Here is a 15,167-nt window from a genome sequence, read left to right on the forward strand (position 1 = left end):
CACGGAGGAGTGTTGCTTGCTGGCTTGCTCAGCCCACTTTCTTACACACCAGGACAGTGAGTTCATGCTGACTTGCTCAGCCCACTTTCTTACACACCCAGGACATCGTGTTCACGGGTGCTGCTGCCCACAGTGAGCTGGGCCCTTCCCCTCCAGTCGTCAGTCAGGAAAATGCCCATACACTTGCCCACTGCCAACCTGGTGAAGATTTCCCAGTTGAGGTTCCTCTTCCTAGATGACCCTAGTGTGTGTCAGGCTGATATAAAAGTAACCAACACAGACCTTGTTTGCCAAATTCTTGTTAGCATGTTGTCAGGTAAAGGGAACATTGTTTATGCCTTATTTGTATGTCACCAGTTAACGTTAGGTGGGTGGGTGATTGGTCAGGGGACTCTTTGGGTTCATGAGAAGCTCTGTCTGCTGAGACTCAGTGTAGAACTTTCCACGCGTGCTTTTGTGGGTGACAGCCACCTATCTTAGAAACACATCCCACTCTTAGAGTCAAAGTGAGATGGCACTGAGGGACGTGCTTGTTTATGCACTGACTTTGTTCTGTGGTAAGAATGACACAACAGCACCCACTAGTCACTGCTCATTTCTGAAGCGTTTTATTAGTGTTCATCAGTCCTACTCAGTTTTCACTGAAGTCGTTGGATCACATCATTTGATGGGCAAGGACTGAGGCTGGAGATGGCAAGCTCTCAGGCTGGGTTTTCACAGCGGGTAGAGGTAGGGTAGAGGTAGGGCGGGCCAGCAGTAAGGCCGGGCAGAAGTAGAAGCAGCTGTGGGAGGGCGACTCTGCAGCTCTGCTGGTGGGGGTTGAGGTTGAGAGGACGCTGAGGAGTTTTCCCACACTCACAGCTCATTAACATAGTAAATAATGGCAACAGAGACTCCCTGTCACCTACACTGATTGCCACTGATGCTCAGTAACATTAGTCAGGTAACACAGAGAAGGCGTTGAAAGGTCTGCAGCCCAGTGTGGGATCCTTGTTTGTTTTTGTTGTTTTGCAAACAGTTCCTTTGCTGGTTGGATGAAACCGCTGGGATACATCCTCAGGGTGCGGTCTGGGATTGTTTGTTTGGCATGTGAGCAGAGATTATACTTGAACTTGGCAACTTGAATCATCAACGTAAATAAATTTGTCTATGCATTTTTAATTTTTTAGTTCCTTACAGATGGCATGCTGGTCCGAGAAATGATGGTTGATCCATTGTTAACAAAATATAGGTAAGCATGAGCTCCTGTGGTTCCCTGATGTTCCCAAAATGCACTTAGACACTGGGAGGGAATCACTTGGGTTAGTAGCTGAGACTTGCTTCTGCTCGGTTGCCCTCAACTGTCTTCTCTGCCAGTGGTGGCTCTCTCTGCCCTTGGTGGATAGTGGAGCCTCTTGCTGGCAGCGACACTGGATACATTAAGTAGACAGACACCAACGTGAGCAAAGAGGCCCGTGCGCATCTGTCACTAGAGCACCTGCTGCCTTGTCTTTGTCCACCTTGCCTTTGACATGCTCCAGGAATTGTAGTAACTGCAGAGACGTGACTAGTCAGTGTTGGGGCTCCCAACCCCCTTTTCATTTTGCAAAGCTGGGGATGGAACTTGGGATCTCACACATGTTAGGCAAGGATCACACTTCTGCCCTCTGGACACGGTTCTGTCGAATGCCATATGCAAAATCAGATGAGGGCTTAGCTCATCCTCCCTCTTAGGGTCTTTGCCCATCACCGGGAGCACAGGGTTACCCCACAGCTTTGGCATTTGAGAGACGATGCCCTGTTCCTCTCCCTGCCTGGCATATGTGTTTCACAGCTGTCATCCTCTGTCTTTGGCTGTTCTCATGCCTTAACATCTTGAGGTGGCTGGGATTTGTTATTTGATGTGTTCTGAGGAGTTATAGATTACACATACCAGTTCAAACCAGCTGTTAAATTCTGCTGCAATCCCGCGAGTGATGAAGCTCTTTGCAAATAGTGTGTTGTCATTATTCTCAGTAAGGTTGTTAAAGTCACGTTTCTAGTGTAGGTGTGTCATCACTGGCAGAGAGTGACTTGGGTTTTCTCTTAATTTGATGTCATGGCATGAGGGCTGAGTACCCCGAGGTCTCGTTAGTGGTCGGGGTGGGATTGTGGGGTGATGTGCCGTGCTCACTGAGGGCATCCCTCTGACTCTTAGTGTCATTATGCTGGACGAAGCCCACGAGAGGACCTTGTACACGGACATTGCTATTGGCTTGCTGAAGAAGGTAAGACTCCAGTACCAGCAGCTTTCTCTGTTTTTGTATTGTTGTCTGGTTAGGAGAGTAATGACAGCAGTTTAGAAAATCTAGCAAATACAAAGTGCAAAAAATTATCCCATCATCCTACTCATTCAGAGAAAACCACGAGCCGAATGTTGGTGTGTGTGTGTGTGTGTGTGTGTGTGTGTGTGTGTGTGTGTGTGTGTGTGTTTCCATCTGTGTCTGTCTGTGTGTGTGTGTTTTAACACAGTGGGATTGGATGATATGTTCTAATTTGTATCTTATATATTTAATATTATATCAAGATTATTTCTCTTCACCATGAAATAGTCTTTGAAAACATAGTTATTATTTCAAGCATTTTTTTTTTTTCTTTTTTTTTTTTTTTTTTTTTTTGGAGCTGGGGATCGAACCCAGGGCCTTGCGCTTCCTTGGCAAGCGCTCTAACCACTGAGCTAAATCCCCAACCCCTATTTCAAGCATTTTATATTTATGTTGAGCGTATGTGTGTGCCTAAATGTATGTCAGTGTACCACATGCATGCAGGTACCTGCAAAGGCCAGAAGAGGGTATCAGGTCCCCAGGAGCTGGACTAACATGTGGTTGTGAGTTGCCTGATGTGGGTGCTGGGAGCAGTAGGTCTGGAAGAGCAGCCAGTGCTCCTTACCCCTGGGCCACCTCCCAGCCCCTGAGGACAGTGTTTTCAGAGTCTGCACAAAGGCTGCTGGTGTCTACCACTTCCTTCTAGTCCTGTTAGGCATCTGTGTGCCTAGGTGTATGTCAGTGAGCACCCTCTAATTAAATGTGCTGCATTTCTATTTTGTTTCTCTTTTTAACTTTTCAATATTCAAAAAATATTCAAAAATTATTTCAAACATACTCAAGAGTAGAGGCATTTATAGTGACCTTTTTTCCTCATTGCCTGGTTTTGGCTGTTACCTCCACTCTCATTCCTACTTTTTGGTTTTGTTTTGTTTTTTTAATTTATTGTTTTCTCTTCACAAATCCTCAATGACAAGAGCCTAAAAAGAAATGGTAGATTGGGATGACCAAGAACTGTGGCCTTGGGAAGACTGCCTGGGTGCAGATTTTGACTGTCAGATATATGCATCTCCAAACTAGTGTCTGTGTGTCTGTGTGTCTGTGTGTCTGTGTGTCTGTGTGTCTGTAAGCATGTATTGTAACCATGAGCCACCTGTGTGAGTTTAGATTGGAATTGTTGAAATAACTTTGGTCTTTCATCTTACTAGCATATTTCAAAGGCTCTTCATAGTAACATGTGGCTGGTGGCTGGATAGGGCAGACTGGACACTGCTTTTTGGGGAGGTCTGCTAGGCAGACCTGTTGGATGTCATAATTTGTCATAAGGCTTAAGTAAGGCAACACAGATCTCAGGATGAAATTATACATACACCTTTGTACAAATAAGAAGAGGATGCCCCCTCAGACTGTGTCTGTCCACAGTGAGGTGAGGGAAGGCGGGTTAGGTTTCAGCTGCTCGCCACCTCCTCAGCCTTGTGTCTCTGCATAGTGTGCACACGGATTGGCCCTGTCTGTCTCCTGGAGTAGCACACAGCTAGGAATTTATAAACTGCCTTCGTTGTTATCTTTTTCCATTATCTTTGGCTGATGTTCAGACTTTTCGATATGTATGAGGAATTTTCTTACCAGGTTATCATGCTAAGGACAGAGGACTAAGAGAAGTTCTGCCCAGGTTTTGCCAGTGTTGAGCATCCTCCCACAGCTGCTCCTGAGTATGGCACATGTGCTGTGCCCGGTGACCACATTTCTTTGAATAACTGTTAGCACACAAATTGCTATTACGGATCTTGCTTTACTCTTTTATATTTCTGACTGAATGTATGTATGTATGTATGTATGTATGTATGTATGTATGTATGTATGAATGCATACTACTGTAAAACTCACATGTGAGGAAAAAGTGTTTATTTTTAATAATTTCAATTTCAGCCCTTAAATTTAGGCAGTGGGTTAGGCTTAGCATTAAAGCTTTAAATTCCCTTTATATTTTGCACACAAAATTTTTGTCGGGTCACAATTTAGCGGGTCCTGACATTTTAAACTCAGGAAGAATTGTCTACTCGCACTGACTCTGACGTCATCAGTCACACCATCCCTATCTCATGAAGGAGCCTCCTCTTTGCCTTGAGACAGGGTTTCTGTCTAGCCCAGGCTGGTCTAGAGCCTGTGACCCTTCCACCTCCTGCCTGCTGGAATTTACAGGCCTTGTCCCCATGCCTGCCTAGGATTGTAGGGTTGTGCATTGTTCCACCATCATCATCATTTCTCCATGCCTTCTTTTTCAGATTCAGAAAAAGCGAGGGGATCTTCGCCTGATAGTGGCCTCAGCCACTCTGGACGCGGAGGTAAGGGCACCTCTCTCCTGCATAAGCACTGGATTTGTCAGATATATCCTTGGAAGCGCACCTCTGGCCAAAGCGTGTCTTCCACAGAACAACCTCCCGTTATTGTGGCCATGTGGTGCTCTAGATGTCCCATGGTGCTCCTCAGCTGCGAGTGGAGATTAGCCTGTAATTAGCCCAGGGGTTGATGGTCCCCAACTTGCCTTGTGTCTGTCTCTGCTGCCTTTCTCCTGACACAGCATCTGTGTCTCTGTTGTCCTTCTGACATGGGCAGCTTTTCTTAAAAGTTATTTGTCAATGTGAAGGTGTATTTCTTGAATTTACTTATGAAAATTACATACTTATTTTAATTTTTTGGTGTAATGAAAGTTTCTCCTCTAACATAGTAATTTCCATGTCAAGTGGTTTTTGTTTTGTTTTGTTTTTACTTTTTATATGTGTGGTATGGGCACACATGCCATCGTGGAGGTTAGAGGTCAGCTTGGAGGGGTCAGCTCTCTCCTTCCTCCACATGGGTCCTGTGATGAAGGTCTTCAGGCTTAGCAGTAGCAACTTTACCAGCTGAGCCATCTCTTTTGTCCCTGTGTTTTTATATGGCTGATTTACTCTCTTGATGACTAATATTTTATTAAAAAAAAACAACAGTTTAACTCATCTCATTCTTCTGGCCACTTGCTGTTTATATATTCTAAATAGCCAGCCATCTGCTAGTTACAGGCGGTCCATAGATCCCAAGTCCAGGGAAGGAGACACATAAATAGGTATTCAGTGGGTTAAAGTGCTGAGGAAACCTAGAAAGCGGCTCTTAACTCCAGCCAGCCGGGAGTGTCAAAAACTTGTCACCAAAGAGATGGCATTTTAGCAGGGTTTGAAATAAAATGCGAGCAGAGCTCCCTGACCATGTGGGAGCCATAAGGAACCCTGAGTGCTACGTGCTACCAGAACTCTTCCTACTAGGCCCCACAGGGATACGTCATTCCCAGGGGTGCCCATCCCCAGAGGTGCCCCATCCCTAGGGGTGCTCCGTCCTTAGCCACTGCTCTGACTTCGTCTCCTTTCACTCTGTCTAGTGTTCTCTATATCAGCTCCACTGGTCCCCTTCTATTCTTCTGAGAAAACCATCATCTGAGAAACCTCATCCTTGGGATGAGGGAGGGTTTTCTCCCAGTCTATTTTTCTTCCAGATGTGTCTACGGCCCTGCCAGCTTTAACTCTGGTCCTTGGGAACCTCCCTGTCTCAGAGGGCCTTCCTTTACGGCCTCACCCTGCTGCTTCTGCCCCCTTGCACAGCTTTCTTTGTGTTTCAGTCACTGATTTCAGATGCATGTGCAGGAGTTGCTTGAGTCCTTAGACTGGGACTCTGTCTTCCTCACGGTTTTATTCCTCTTGCCATACACAGTGTAGGACACAGGGCAGTGGCTTGCCCATATTTGGGTCTCGGGAAGCTCATTCTTGTGTTATGTAGAGACCCAGGAGTAGTTATAGAGATGCCAGTCAGGAGGCCAGCTCTCTATGCCAGGGGAGATGTGATGAGGGTCTGGCCCTGGCTTGTTCTTCTGTCTCCCTGTGGGTGGTGAGAGGTGCCTCCTGTGTACCGGGCTGCCCTGCCAGCTTTCCACAGGCTGTGGGACTCTTGGCGCCGGGCTGCCCACAGTCATCTCTGCTCATCGCCCCGTGCTTTAGCTGTCATCTCCTCCACCATGATGGATGCTGGAATGTTCTCTGCAGCTGTTTTAATTTCGTTTCTGATGCTGATGACATATTCTGGCAAAGGAACTGAGGAACAAAAGTGTTTATTTTAGGGGTTGGGGGTTTAGCTCAGTGGTAGAGCACTTGCCTAGCAAGCGCAAGGCCCTGGGTTCGGTCCCCAGCCCTGAAAAAAAGAAAAAAGAAAAAAAAAGTGTTTATTTTACTTCTCAGAAATAAACGCATACCTGCTTACTTTAGCTTACCTTTTCCTGCTCATCTTAAACATTTATTAATATAAGAAGAAAATTACTCTTATGTGTAGGTGTTTTTCCTGCATGTGCATCTGCACCTTGTGTGGCCAGGAGACAGTGCTGGGTTCCTGGGGCTGGACTTACTGTGAGTTGAGCTGTGTGGGTGCTGGCAGTGGAGCCCTGGTTCTCTTAACCCAGGAGCCAGCTCTCCAGCCAGACATTTTACCCAGTCAGAATGGTGCTGCCCGTGGCTAGAGTCTTCTCACAGCATTTAATGTAGTCAAGACAGCCCTCCCTCCTGACAGACACGCCCACAGGCCGGCCTGCTCTAGACACTCACTCAGAGGACTCTTCCCCCCCCCCCCGTGATGGTAGAGCATCAAGACGGCCATTGCAGAGGCATCGCCTCGCCTCCGCTCCTGTCCTCTGTGCTCCAGCTGCACAAATCATGTTGTCCTTTCTCTCCCATCTTTCTCTCTTAAACATTAGAAACATTTTTTCTAAGCAGTTTTAGTTGTGGTGAAAGTGTAATGCCCAAGCGTGCCCTCCCCCACCCAGCTCACTGCCAATGCACAAGTATGGACTGATTATCGCTGTCTATGTGGTCTCTTTTTTTAAACTTTTATTTTTGAGATAATACGCTTACATCATTTCCCCCTTCTCTTTTCTTCTTCTTGACCCCCATGCACCGTCCTTGGTCTCTTGAGTTCATAACCTTTCTTTCATTTATTGTTGTTACATGCATCTCTGTATATGCACACATATTCCTAAGTTCTTCTCTGTATGTTTCTCGTATGTGTGTTTTCGGGGCTGAGCCTTTCTTTGTATTAAAGAAGAAGCAGAGGTGGTGCGTGTACTTTTCCAGGAAGAAGACTGTTTCTCCCACTCTCAGCACTCCTTACTTGTCTGTAGTTCTTTGCGTAGACTTGAGAACTCATGGGCTTTCCCTGTCTGTGTTTCATGTCTGTCCCTGTTGAGCTCATGTTTAGGCAGGCATGTTGGTGAGACTTTATGGTTGTAGCTTCTGATACTACTAGGAGACACAGTCTCACAGAAAGCTCGGACCCTCTCCCTCTTCCACAGTGTTCCCTGAGCCTCATGTGCGGAGTGTCTTGACGTAGAGACCGGAGAACAGCGCCTCCCTCGGTTCCATCTGCAGTAGCTATAGTAGCGATGTAGGCGATCTCCTCACACCTTTTGTGAATTGGAAGGCAGAGCCTAGGTTTGTCATCCATTCCTTGGTGTGCTTTGATGTAGGGCTTGCTGGAACATTAGCAGTACTCACCTGGGCTCAGGCCGAGCATAGGCCATTCATTCCATTCCCCCTTCCTTGCCTGGACATCCAGGACCTACTCCTGAGGGAAACGCTGAAGAGAGACAGCCAGATGCGGGGTCTCCTGGCGTAGGATGTAGGGTCTCCTGGCGTAGGATGTGGGGTCCTGAGTCCTCTGGTTTGCATGTTGCAGTCTTGTTGGGTCGTAGGGGTTGGAGAGGGCATAGACATGGCTGCTTAGACCATGTGGGAGCTTCCCAGGACAGGAAGCTGACATGGGCTGATGGGTGGCACTGTAGGTCCCAATCATTCCCATTTTGACTCACAGACTGTGCCCCTTCCTCTCCATCTTGTTCCCTTTCTTACGCAGTGTTCATGTCATTGTGACCCCAGCACCTGAAGCTGACTCAGATTCTTCCAGGTGAGGGGCTTGCTTCCCTGTCTGTCTTGATTCTGCCTCAGGCCATCTACTTTTGAGAAATAGTTACTGGCTTTCTAAGAAAAAAATATTACTGTTTATTTTGTGTGTATGGGTGTTTTGTCTGCCTATATATCTGTCTACCACTTGCATACTTAGTGCCCATGGAGGCCAGAAAAGGGCATCAGATCACTTGTCACTGGAGTCAGAGAGATGTGGGCCACTGTGTAGATGCTGAGAGTTGAACCTGGGTCCTCTGGAAGAGCAGCCGGTGCTCTTAACCACCGAGCTACCTCTCCGGCCTGAGTTTGTGGCTCTTATTTATATATTCCAAATGTTGATAAAGGATAAAACCTTAGGAATCCAACCTTGGGTCTCAGTGCATCCAGAGTGTTCTTTAAAGAGTAGCTCTTGTCCTTCCTCCTCAGCTCTTCCAGCAGCTGCGGTCAGTGGTCCACTCCATCCAGGAACACTATCATGGCCTTACCTCATTCACTGTTCCACATGGCCTGGTGGTAGCTGTGTTCTGCAAGCCCTTCTTAAAGCCCTTCCTTCAGCCCTGGCCCTGCTGTCCCCACTCTTCCTCCTGTGACACTCTTTGTCTTTAAGGCTGTCCACTCCTCCCATGGCCCTTGGCTCAGCTGACCCTGGGTGTTGGTGACAGTCTTGACTGTGTCACTTGTGTCCTGTCTCTGAGTTGTCTGGAATGTTTAAACCTGGCTCTGGCTGGGTCTGTCATTCTGTCCGTCTCTGAATCTCGTAGTGATTCAGGCTCAGGGTCTCCATTGCTGAGGACATTGCTTTATTGATTAGGAAGCGGTTCTGTCCTGTTCTCTGTCAGCATGCAGGTACACATGATTAGAGAAGACACTGTTTATGCCATCAGACGGCTTGAGCTCTTGGAAAGTTACAGTAAATATGCATCAGAGACACATCTAGTGCACAAGAAGGAAACCTTTGTGAACGGATAACTTGTGTGGTTAGATATGTGCTGTCTACATTAGCACTCCCCCAGCCTGATTTAACCTGTACCACACTTGGGCCACACCTGTTTCAGCTAAATAAGATATAGAGGATGGAGATAATCGGCTGAGGTTCATTGAATTCTAGCCTTTCTACTCAAACCTTCAGAATCTGTCACTGAAATTTCCTCTGCAGTTTCAATAAGAGAAAAGTGAACTTAGCCGGCTGTGGTGATGCATGTCTGTACTTGCAGAGGCAGGAGGATACTGAGTTTGGGTGCAGCTTGGGCTACATAGAGTTTCAGGTCTGCTTGAGCTGTGCATCAAGACCCTGTCTTCAACAAACGAAAGCTGGTCCATGTTGGGAGATGGCCTGGTGGAGCCATAAAAAAAAGAAAGCATTTTGTGAGTGTAGAAAATCATTTTGTGAGGTAATGGGATAGTCCACACCTGTAATCCCAGCACCCAAGAAATGGAGGCAGGAGGATCAGGGGTGCAGGGCTAGCCTCAGCTAACTAGTGAGTTAGAGCCTAGCTGGGCCACATCAGAGCCTGACTCTAAAACAAGTTATTCTGCAGTGTGTAATTGTGTGTATCTAATTCCCGTGATCCACTTATATTTTCTTTCTTTCTATGGATTACTGTGCGCCCCCCACCCCTTTAGCTAATGTGAAAAATATTTATATATTTATTTAATTTTAGAAATTTCGAGATTTCTTTAACCAGAATGAGACCAGTGACCCAGCCAGGGATACCTGTGTGATACTCACAGTGGAAGGACGGACATTTCCAGTGGATATCTTTTACCTACAAAGGTTTGGTAATGTTTGATTCTTGGTGATGGTGATTTGGGACCTCACCTGTGATGTAGGATAATAGGGAAAGGAACATCATCTGCCTCCATAATGGAGGACAATGAGGGGGCATGGTACAGCTCCTGTTACTGGGAGAATTCTGGAAGCTGGGCCAGCATCACTGTTAAGAGTTTGATACTTCTGTTCAAATTTACATGCATCTGTGGCCATCAGTTCAGGTGGAGACAGTCGGGTAGGAGGCTGATGGGAGGTGATTCGGCAGTTTTCTGAACTGGGGGTTTCCAGAGTGTATCAGTTAGGGAAACAGTGCTGAGTCCTGTCTTTCAGTTCCTTACGTCCTTAGCAAGAAGATCTAGCTTGTACTTTTGGAAGGAGTCCCTTCAAATAAGAAAGGGCCGTCCTAATTTGCTGTACCTAGTTACTGGGCCTAGTGTAGCACCTGATAAATCCAGAGCTATAAACTTCATCTTTGGGTCCTTCTAGGTGGAGGGAGTGTCTGCCTTTCCATTCAGTCATCCCTAGGTGCTGGATGGGAAGACGACGGTGCTCCGAGGGCTAGTTTTTTATCAACCTGACACAAGCTAGAGTCATCCAAGAGGAGGAAGCCTCAATTCCTCAGTTGACAAAATGCCTCCCTAAGCGTGGGCTGTGGGCAAGCCTGTAATTCGTTTTCTTAATTGGTGATTGATGGGGAAGGGCCTTCGAGGGTGGTTTTGGGTTTTATGAGAATGAGCAAGCCATTTCCATGGCTTCTGCATCAGCTCCTGACTCCCGGTCCCTTCCCTGTTTGAGTTCCTGCCCTGACTTCTTCAGTGACGGATTATGACTTACATACATATATATGCCACTTGCTTTTTGCCATGCTGTTTCATCATAGCAGCAGAAATGCTAGCTTGGGCAGTAGGCTTCTGCACTGAAACTGATGTGCCCTTGGCTTTCTGTGACTTGGCGTCTTTGCTTACTGAGATAAATAATTTATGTACCTCCTGTCGGGCTCTTACCGCTTTACTCTTTCCAGCCGAGCTAATGGCCACAGACGCATGCACATCTGCACAGGAGTATCAAGACTGAATCCAGCCATGATGCTGGTCCATTCAGAATGTTCTTTATGTCTCAGAAAGTATATCCCAAACCCATTGTTGACATGTAATTATGTATAGAAGTGTTACATTGAATGTTGTTCTCTTTCTTGTGCTGGGGATTGAACCTGGGACCTCACATGTATTAGGCAAGTGCTGTATCATTAGCTGCGCCCTATTATTGGTTGCTGCACTTGACAAAGAGGAGTATGTATTGATTTTACTTATCCATATGTTAATTACCTGCTGGACTGGTCCACATTCACTCTGATGGGGTTGGCTGCCAGGTTATTAGGATAATTGATCTGTGATTAATGAGCATATTGCAGTGATGAGCCTTTTCCTCATTCCTTTCCCCAGTCCTGTTCCAGATTATATCAAGGCGACTGTGGACACTGTGGTAAAAATCCATCAGACAGAGGGAGATGGAGACATACTAGCCTTTCTTACTGGCCAGGTAACTCCACCCAGTCCCTCTGCATCGACATGTTAACATGGCACCAGAGTTAGCATAAAGCCTTGTTCCTAGCCATTTGCTTCTTTTCTTTTCACATTTTTTTTTCCTTTTTAAAATGTGTATAGGTGGGGTTGGGGATTTAGCTCAGTGGTAGAGCGCTTGCCTAGCAAGCGCAAGGCCCTGGGTTCGGTCCCTAGCTCCGAAAAAAAGAAAAAAAAAATGTGTATAAGTGTTTTGCCTGTGTGCTTGGTTCCTGAGGAGGCCAGAATATAGTGTCAGGTCTCTTGGAACTGGAGTTAATGGATGATTTTGAATTGCAGTGTGGGTGCTGGGAATTGAACCCAGGTCCTCTGGAAGAGCAGCCAGCCCCTTGGGTCATGTTTAATTGTATTTTGTAGCTGCTAAATTGCATAAAAGAAAAAAAATTTGGTTTGACACCATCTAGTGGTCTGTTGGTCATCTACCATCTAGATTGTGAGGGAGTCATCAGCTCATCCTTATTCTGTCTGTAGAGGGTTAATTGAATTTTTTAGTTTAGATTTTATGTGTGTGAGCCCCTGTGAATGTATGTATACCATGCGGTGCAGTGGAGGCCAGAAGAAGGCGTCGGATCTGTTGGAACTGGAGTTACAGACGATTCTGATCTGCCTGTGCGGGGAACTGAACCCAGGTCCTCTGAAAGAGCAGCTAGTGCTTTTTACCTCTGATATTTCAATGCATTAGCTGATTTCAGAGTAGGTTAGGTTCTGTGTCGTCGGCGGCTGCTCCGTTTGCCCTGTTGGATGGTGCATTAGGTGCATTGTGCTTCATGCACATTGCAGTCTCATCCTGTGACCGAAGGGTTGGGTGCCCTTTCCCAAGTGGCCTAATGTTAGGAGTGGGTCTTTTGTTTGTGACCTCTTTCCAGCTCATTCTGCGGGTAGCCAGTAACAACATAGCGGAAAAACAACTGAATAAACCAGAATTCTGTCTTAAGGTTGCTCGAACTACCCCCAGCTGCAAACATTTCCCATAGCTAGTGTCTCCCCTCAGGAAAGCTTTTAATGATTCTATCGGTAACAGCTTGCCCATGTGCACAGAAGGCTCAGCATGTGCATGCACAGGGAGTGCTGTTTACGCCACTCTATAAAAGCTGTGTTGTAAAAGTAGTCATTAAAAATCCATGTGCATATCTATGTTCAGTGAGTCAGTGCCTGTGTGCAGGCCTGAAGAAGGTGTTGGATCCCTGGAGCTGGAGTGCAGGCAGAGTAAGCTGCCTGATATGGTGATGGGAACTGGACTCTGGTCCTCTGCAAGAGCAGTACCACTCTTTACCACTGAGCCATCTTGCCAGTTCCTCGTTTTTATTCATGGGAACTTCCCATTAACTACGATGGTTTGGTTTTACTGATTAACTGTAGTTACAGAGCTTCGCTCCTTCCACACTGTTACTTGGTAGCCTTTGATAAAGCCATCTAGAGTGGGACACGGCAGCTCCTGAAGGTGACCACAGCCAAAGCCCCTGTTCCAGGTTTGCTCCGTCACTGTGGTAGCTTGACCAGCTTCTTTGCTCTCTGGTTCCGTGTTTAGGAAGAAGTAGAAACTGTCGTGTCCATGCTGATCGAGCAGGCTCGGGCGCTGGCTCGCACTGGGATGAAGAAACACCTCCGGGTTCTCCCCATGTATGCAGGACTGCCTTCTTTTGAGCAGATGAAGGTGTTTGAAAGGGTGTCACACAGCGTCAGGAAGGTGAGCCTCCTAGTGAGTGATCAGTGGTGCTTGCAGCCATTGGTAATCACATTGGCTCCCCTTTGTACTGCAGAATGCTGTCTTTGGTTCTATATGTATTAGTCTGTGTTCATGTATGTGTGTGTGAGCATTCATGTGTGTAAGCATAGGCCACAGTGTGTATATATTAGTCTGTGTTCATGTATGTATGTGAGCATGCATGCGTGTAAGCATAGGCATAGGCCACAGTGTGTATGTATTAGTCTGTGTTCATGTATGTGTGTAAGCATATGCATAAGCCACAGTATGTATGTATTAGTCTGTGTTCATGTATGTGTGTGTGAGCATGCATGTGTGTAAGCGTAGGCATAGGCCACAGTGTGTATGTATTAGTCTGTGTTCATGTATGTGTGTGTGAGCATTCATGTGTGTAAGCATAGGCATAAGCCACAGTGTGTATGTATTAGTCTGTGTTCGTGTATGTGTGTGTGAGCATGCATGTGTGTAAGCGTAGGCATAGGCCACAGTGTGTATGTATTAGTCTGTGTTCGTGTATGTGTGTGTGAGCATGCATGTGTGCAAGTGTAGGCATAGACCAGAGTGTGGAAGTCGGAGGAAAACCTTTTCGAGGCAGGTTGTTTGTTGCTGTGTCTGCAAGGCTACCTGGCCCACAAATGCTGGGGCTCCTTTCTCTGTGGGAATTCTGGGATTAAAGACACATGCTACCCCTGCCCGGCTTTATGTGGGTTCTGGAGATTCAGGGCACATACACAGCCAGCACTGTACCTACTGAGCCCTCTCCCTTGACCCCATTTTGTTGTTTTAATTGAAGTGAACTTCGCTAAACAGGACCTTACTTTCAAACCTTAGGCCCATGTTTCTATGCAGTAGGTTTAAAAGTCCATGGTAGATAATGTGCTGTGAGGATTTCCAAACCTGCCCAGAAGGCCACTCTGACAGTAATTATCACGGCAGGTCACTTCTCGTAGCTTTTCTTTGTTTGCCGAATATTTCTCACAGCACATTATTACCTTAGCCTCGGAGACTGTCATGGAGATTACGTTCAGTCAGAACTAGATAAAGTTACTAACCTTGGTTCCTAAAGCATTCATTAGGAGTTTCAGTTTGTCCTTGAGCCAGGTTTAAATCAGGTAAGTCTTTAGCCTTGAAATTAGGTTGAGGATGGGTGAGGTGGCAAGAAGCAGTGGATGGTAGGAACCAGGTGCCTGATTTCCGCCTCCCTTCTCCCCCGTATTCTTTCCTCCAGATGGGGAATACATAGCTCAGAGTGCAGTAGGTGAGGATGGCCTGGGTCTGAGGACCCATTTCCAACTCAGTGCCACCTTATAGAACAACCCAGATCTGCCCCGTCACACATGAACTGCCGTCACACATGAACTGCCGTCACACATGAACTGCTGTCACACATGAACTGCTGTCAGCCCGTCTGCAGGCCTGGGTTCCACCTGTGGCTGCTGTTGCCTTGCCCTAAGTTACTTAGGCTCAGATTTCCTAGCTGTAAATCATTCCTAATGAAGCATTTTAGTATATTTATTTATGTGGGGGTGGAGCAGGGCACATGTGTCATGTGCACACATGGAGGTCAGAGTGCACTTACAGGAGTCAATTCTTTTCTATCACATGGGTCTCAGGGATTGAACTCAGATCCTCAGGCTTGGCGGCACGTGTCCTTACCCACTGAGCCATCTCACCTGCCTCCTGCCTCCGCAGTAGCTTTTAGATAGAAGGCCACTGTATAAAAGGAAGCTTCTCAAAAACTGAAAAACATTGTGTGCGACTTATATACATGTCCCCAGCTGCATTAAGCTCAGGCAGGGGACAGCTGGCAGGTAGCCAGAGACTGGTGCACACTAGCTGGGCCCTCTTCTATCT

General features: G+C 46.7%; 1 protein-coding gene across 1 annotated transcript in view; it reads left to right on the forward strand.

Moving 5' to 3' along the window:
• Positions 1–15,167, forward strand: part of Dhx35 (DEAH-box helicase 35) — a 63,321-nt gene that overhangs the window by 24,336 nt on the left and 23,818 nt on the right. The window contains exons 6-11 of the mRNA XM_032904662.1: positions 1,170–1,231; positions 2,177–2,246; positions 4,568–4,627; positions 9,919–10,031; positions 11,471–11,567; positions 13,137–13,295. Of these exons, the coding sequence (XP_032760553.1) occupies positions 1,170–1,231; positions 2,177–2,246; positions 4,568–4,627; positions 9,919–10,031; positions 11,471–11,567; positions 13,137–13,295 (561 nt within the window). The remainder of the gene's footprint in view (positions 1–1,169; positions 1,232–2,176; positions 2,247–4,567; positions 4,628–9,918; positions 10,032–11,470; positions 11,568–13,136; positions 13,296–15,167) is intronic.

The sequence above is a fragment of the Rattus rattus genome, chromosome 5 (assembly GCF_011064425.1).
Source record: "Rattus rattus isolate New Zealand chromosome 5, Rrattus_CSIRO_v1, whole genome shotgun sequence".
NCBI lineage: Eukaryota > Metazoa > Chordata > Mammalia > Rodentia > Muridae > Rattus > Rattus rattus.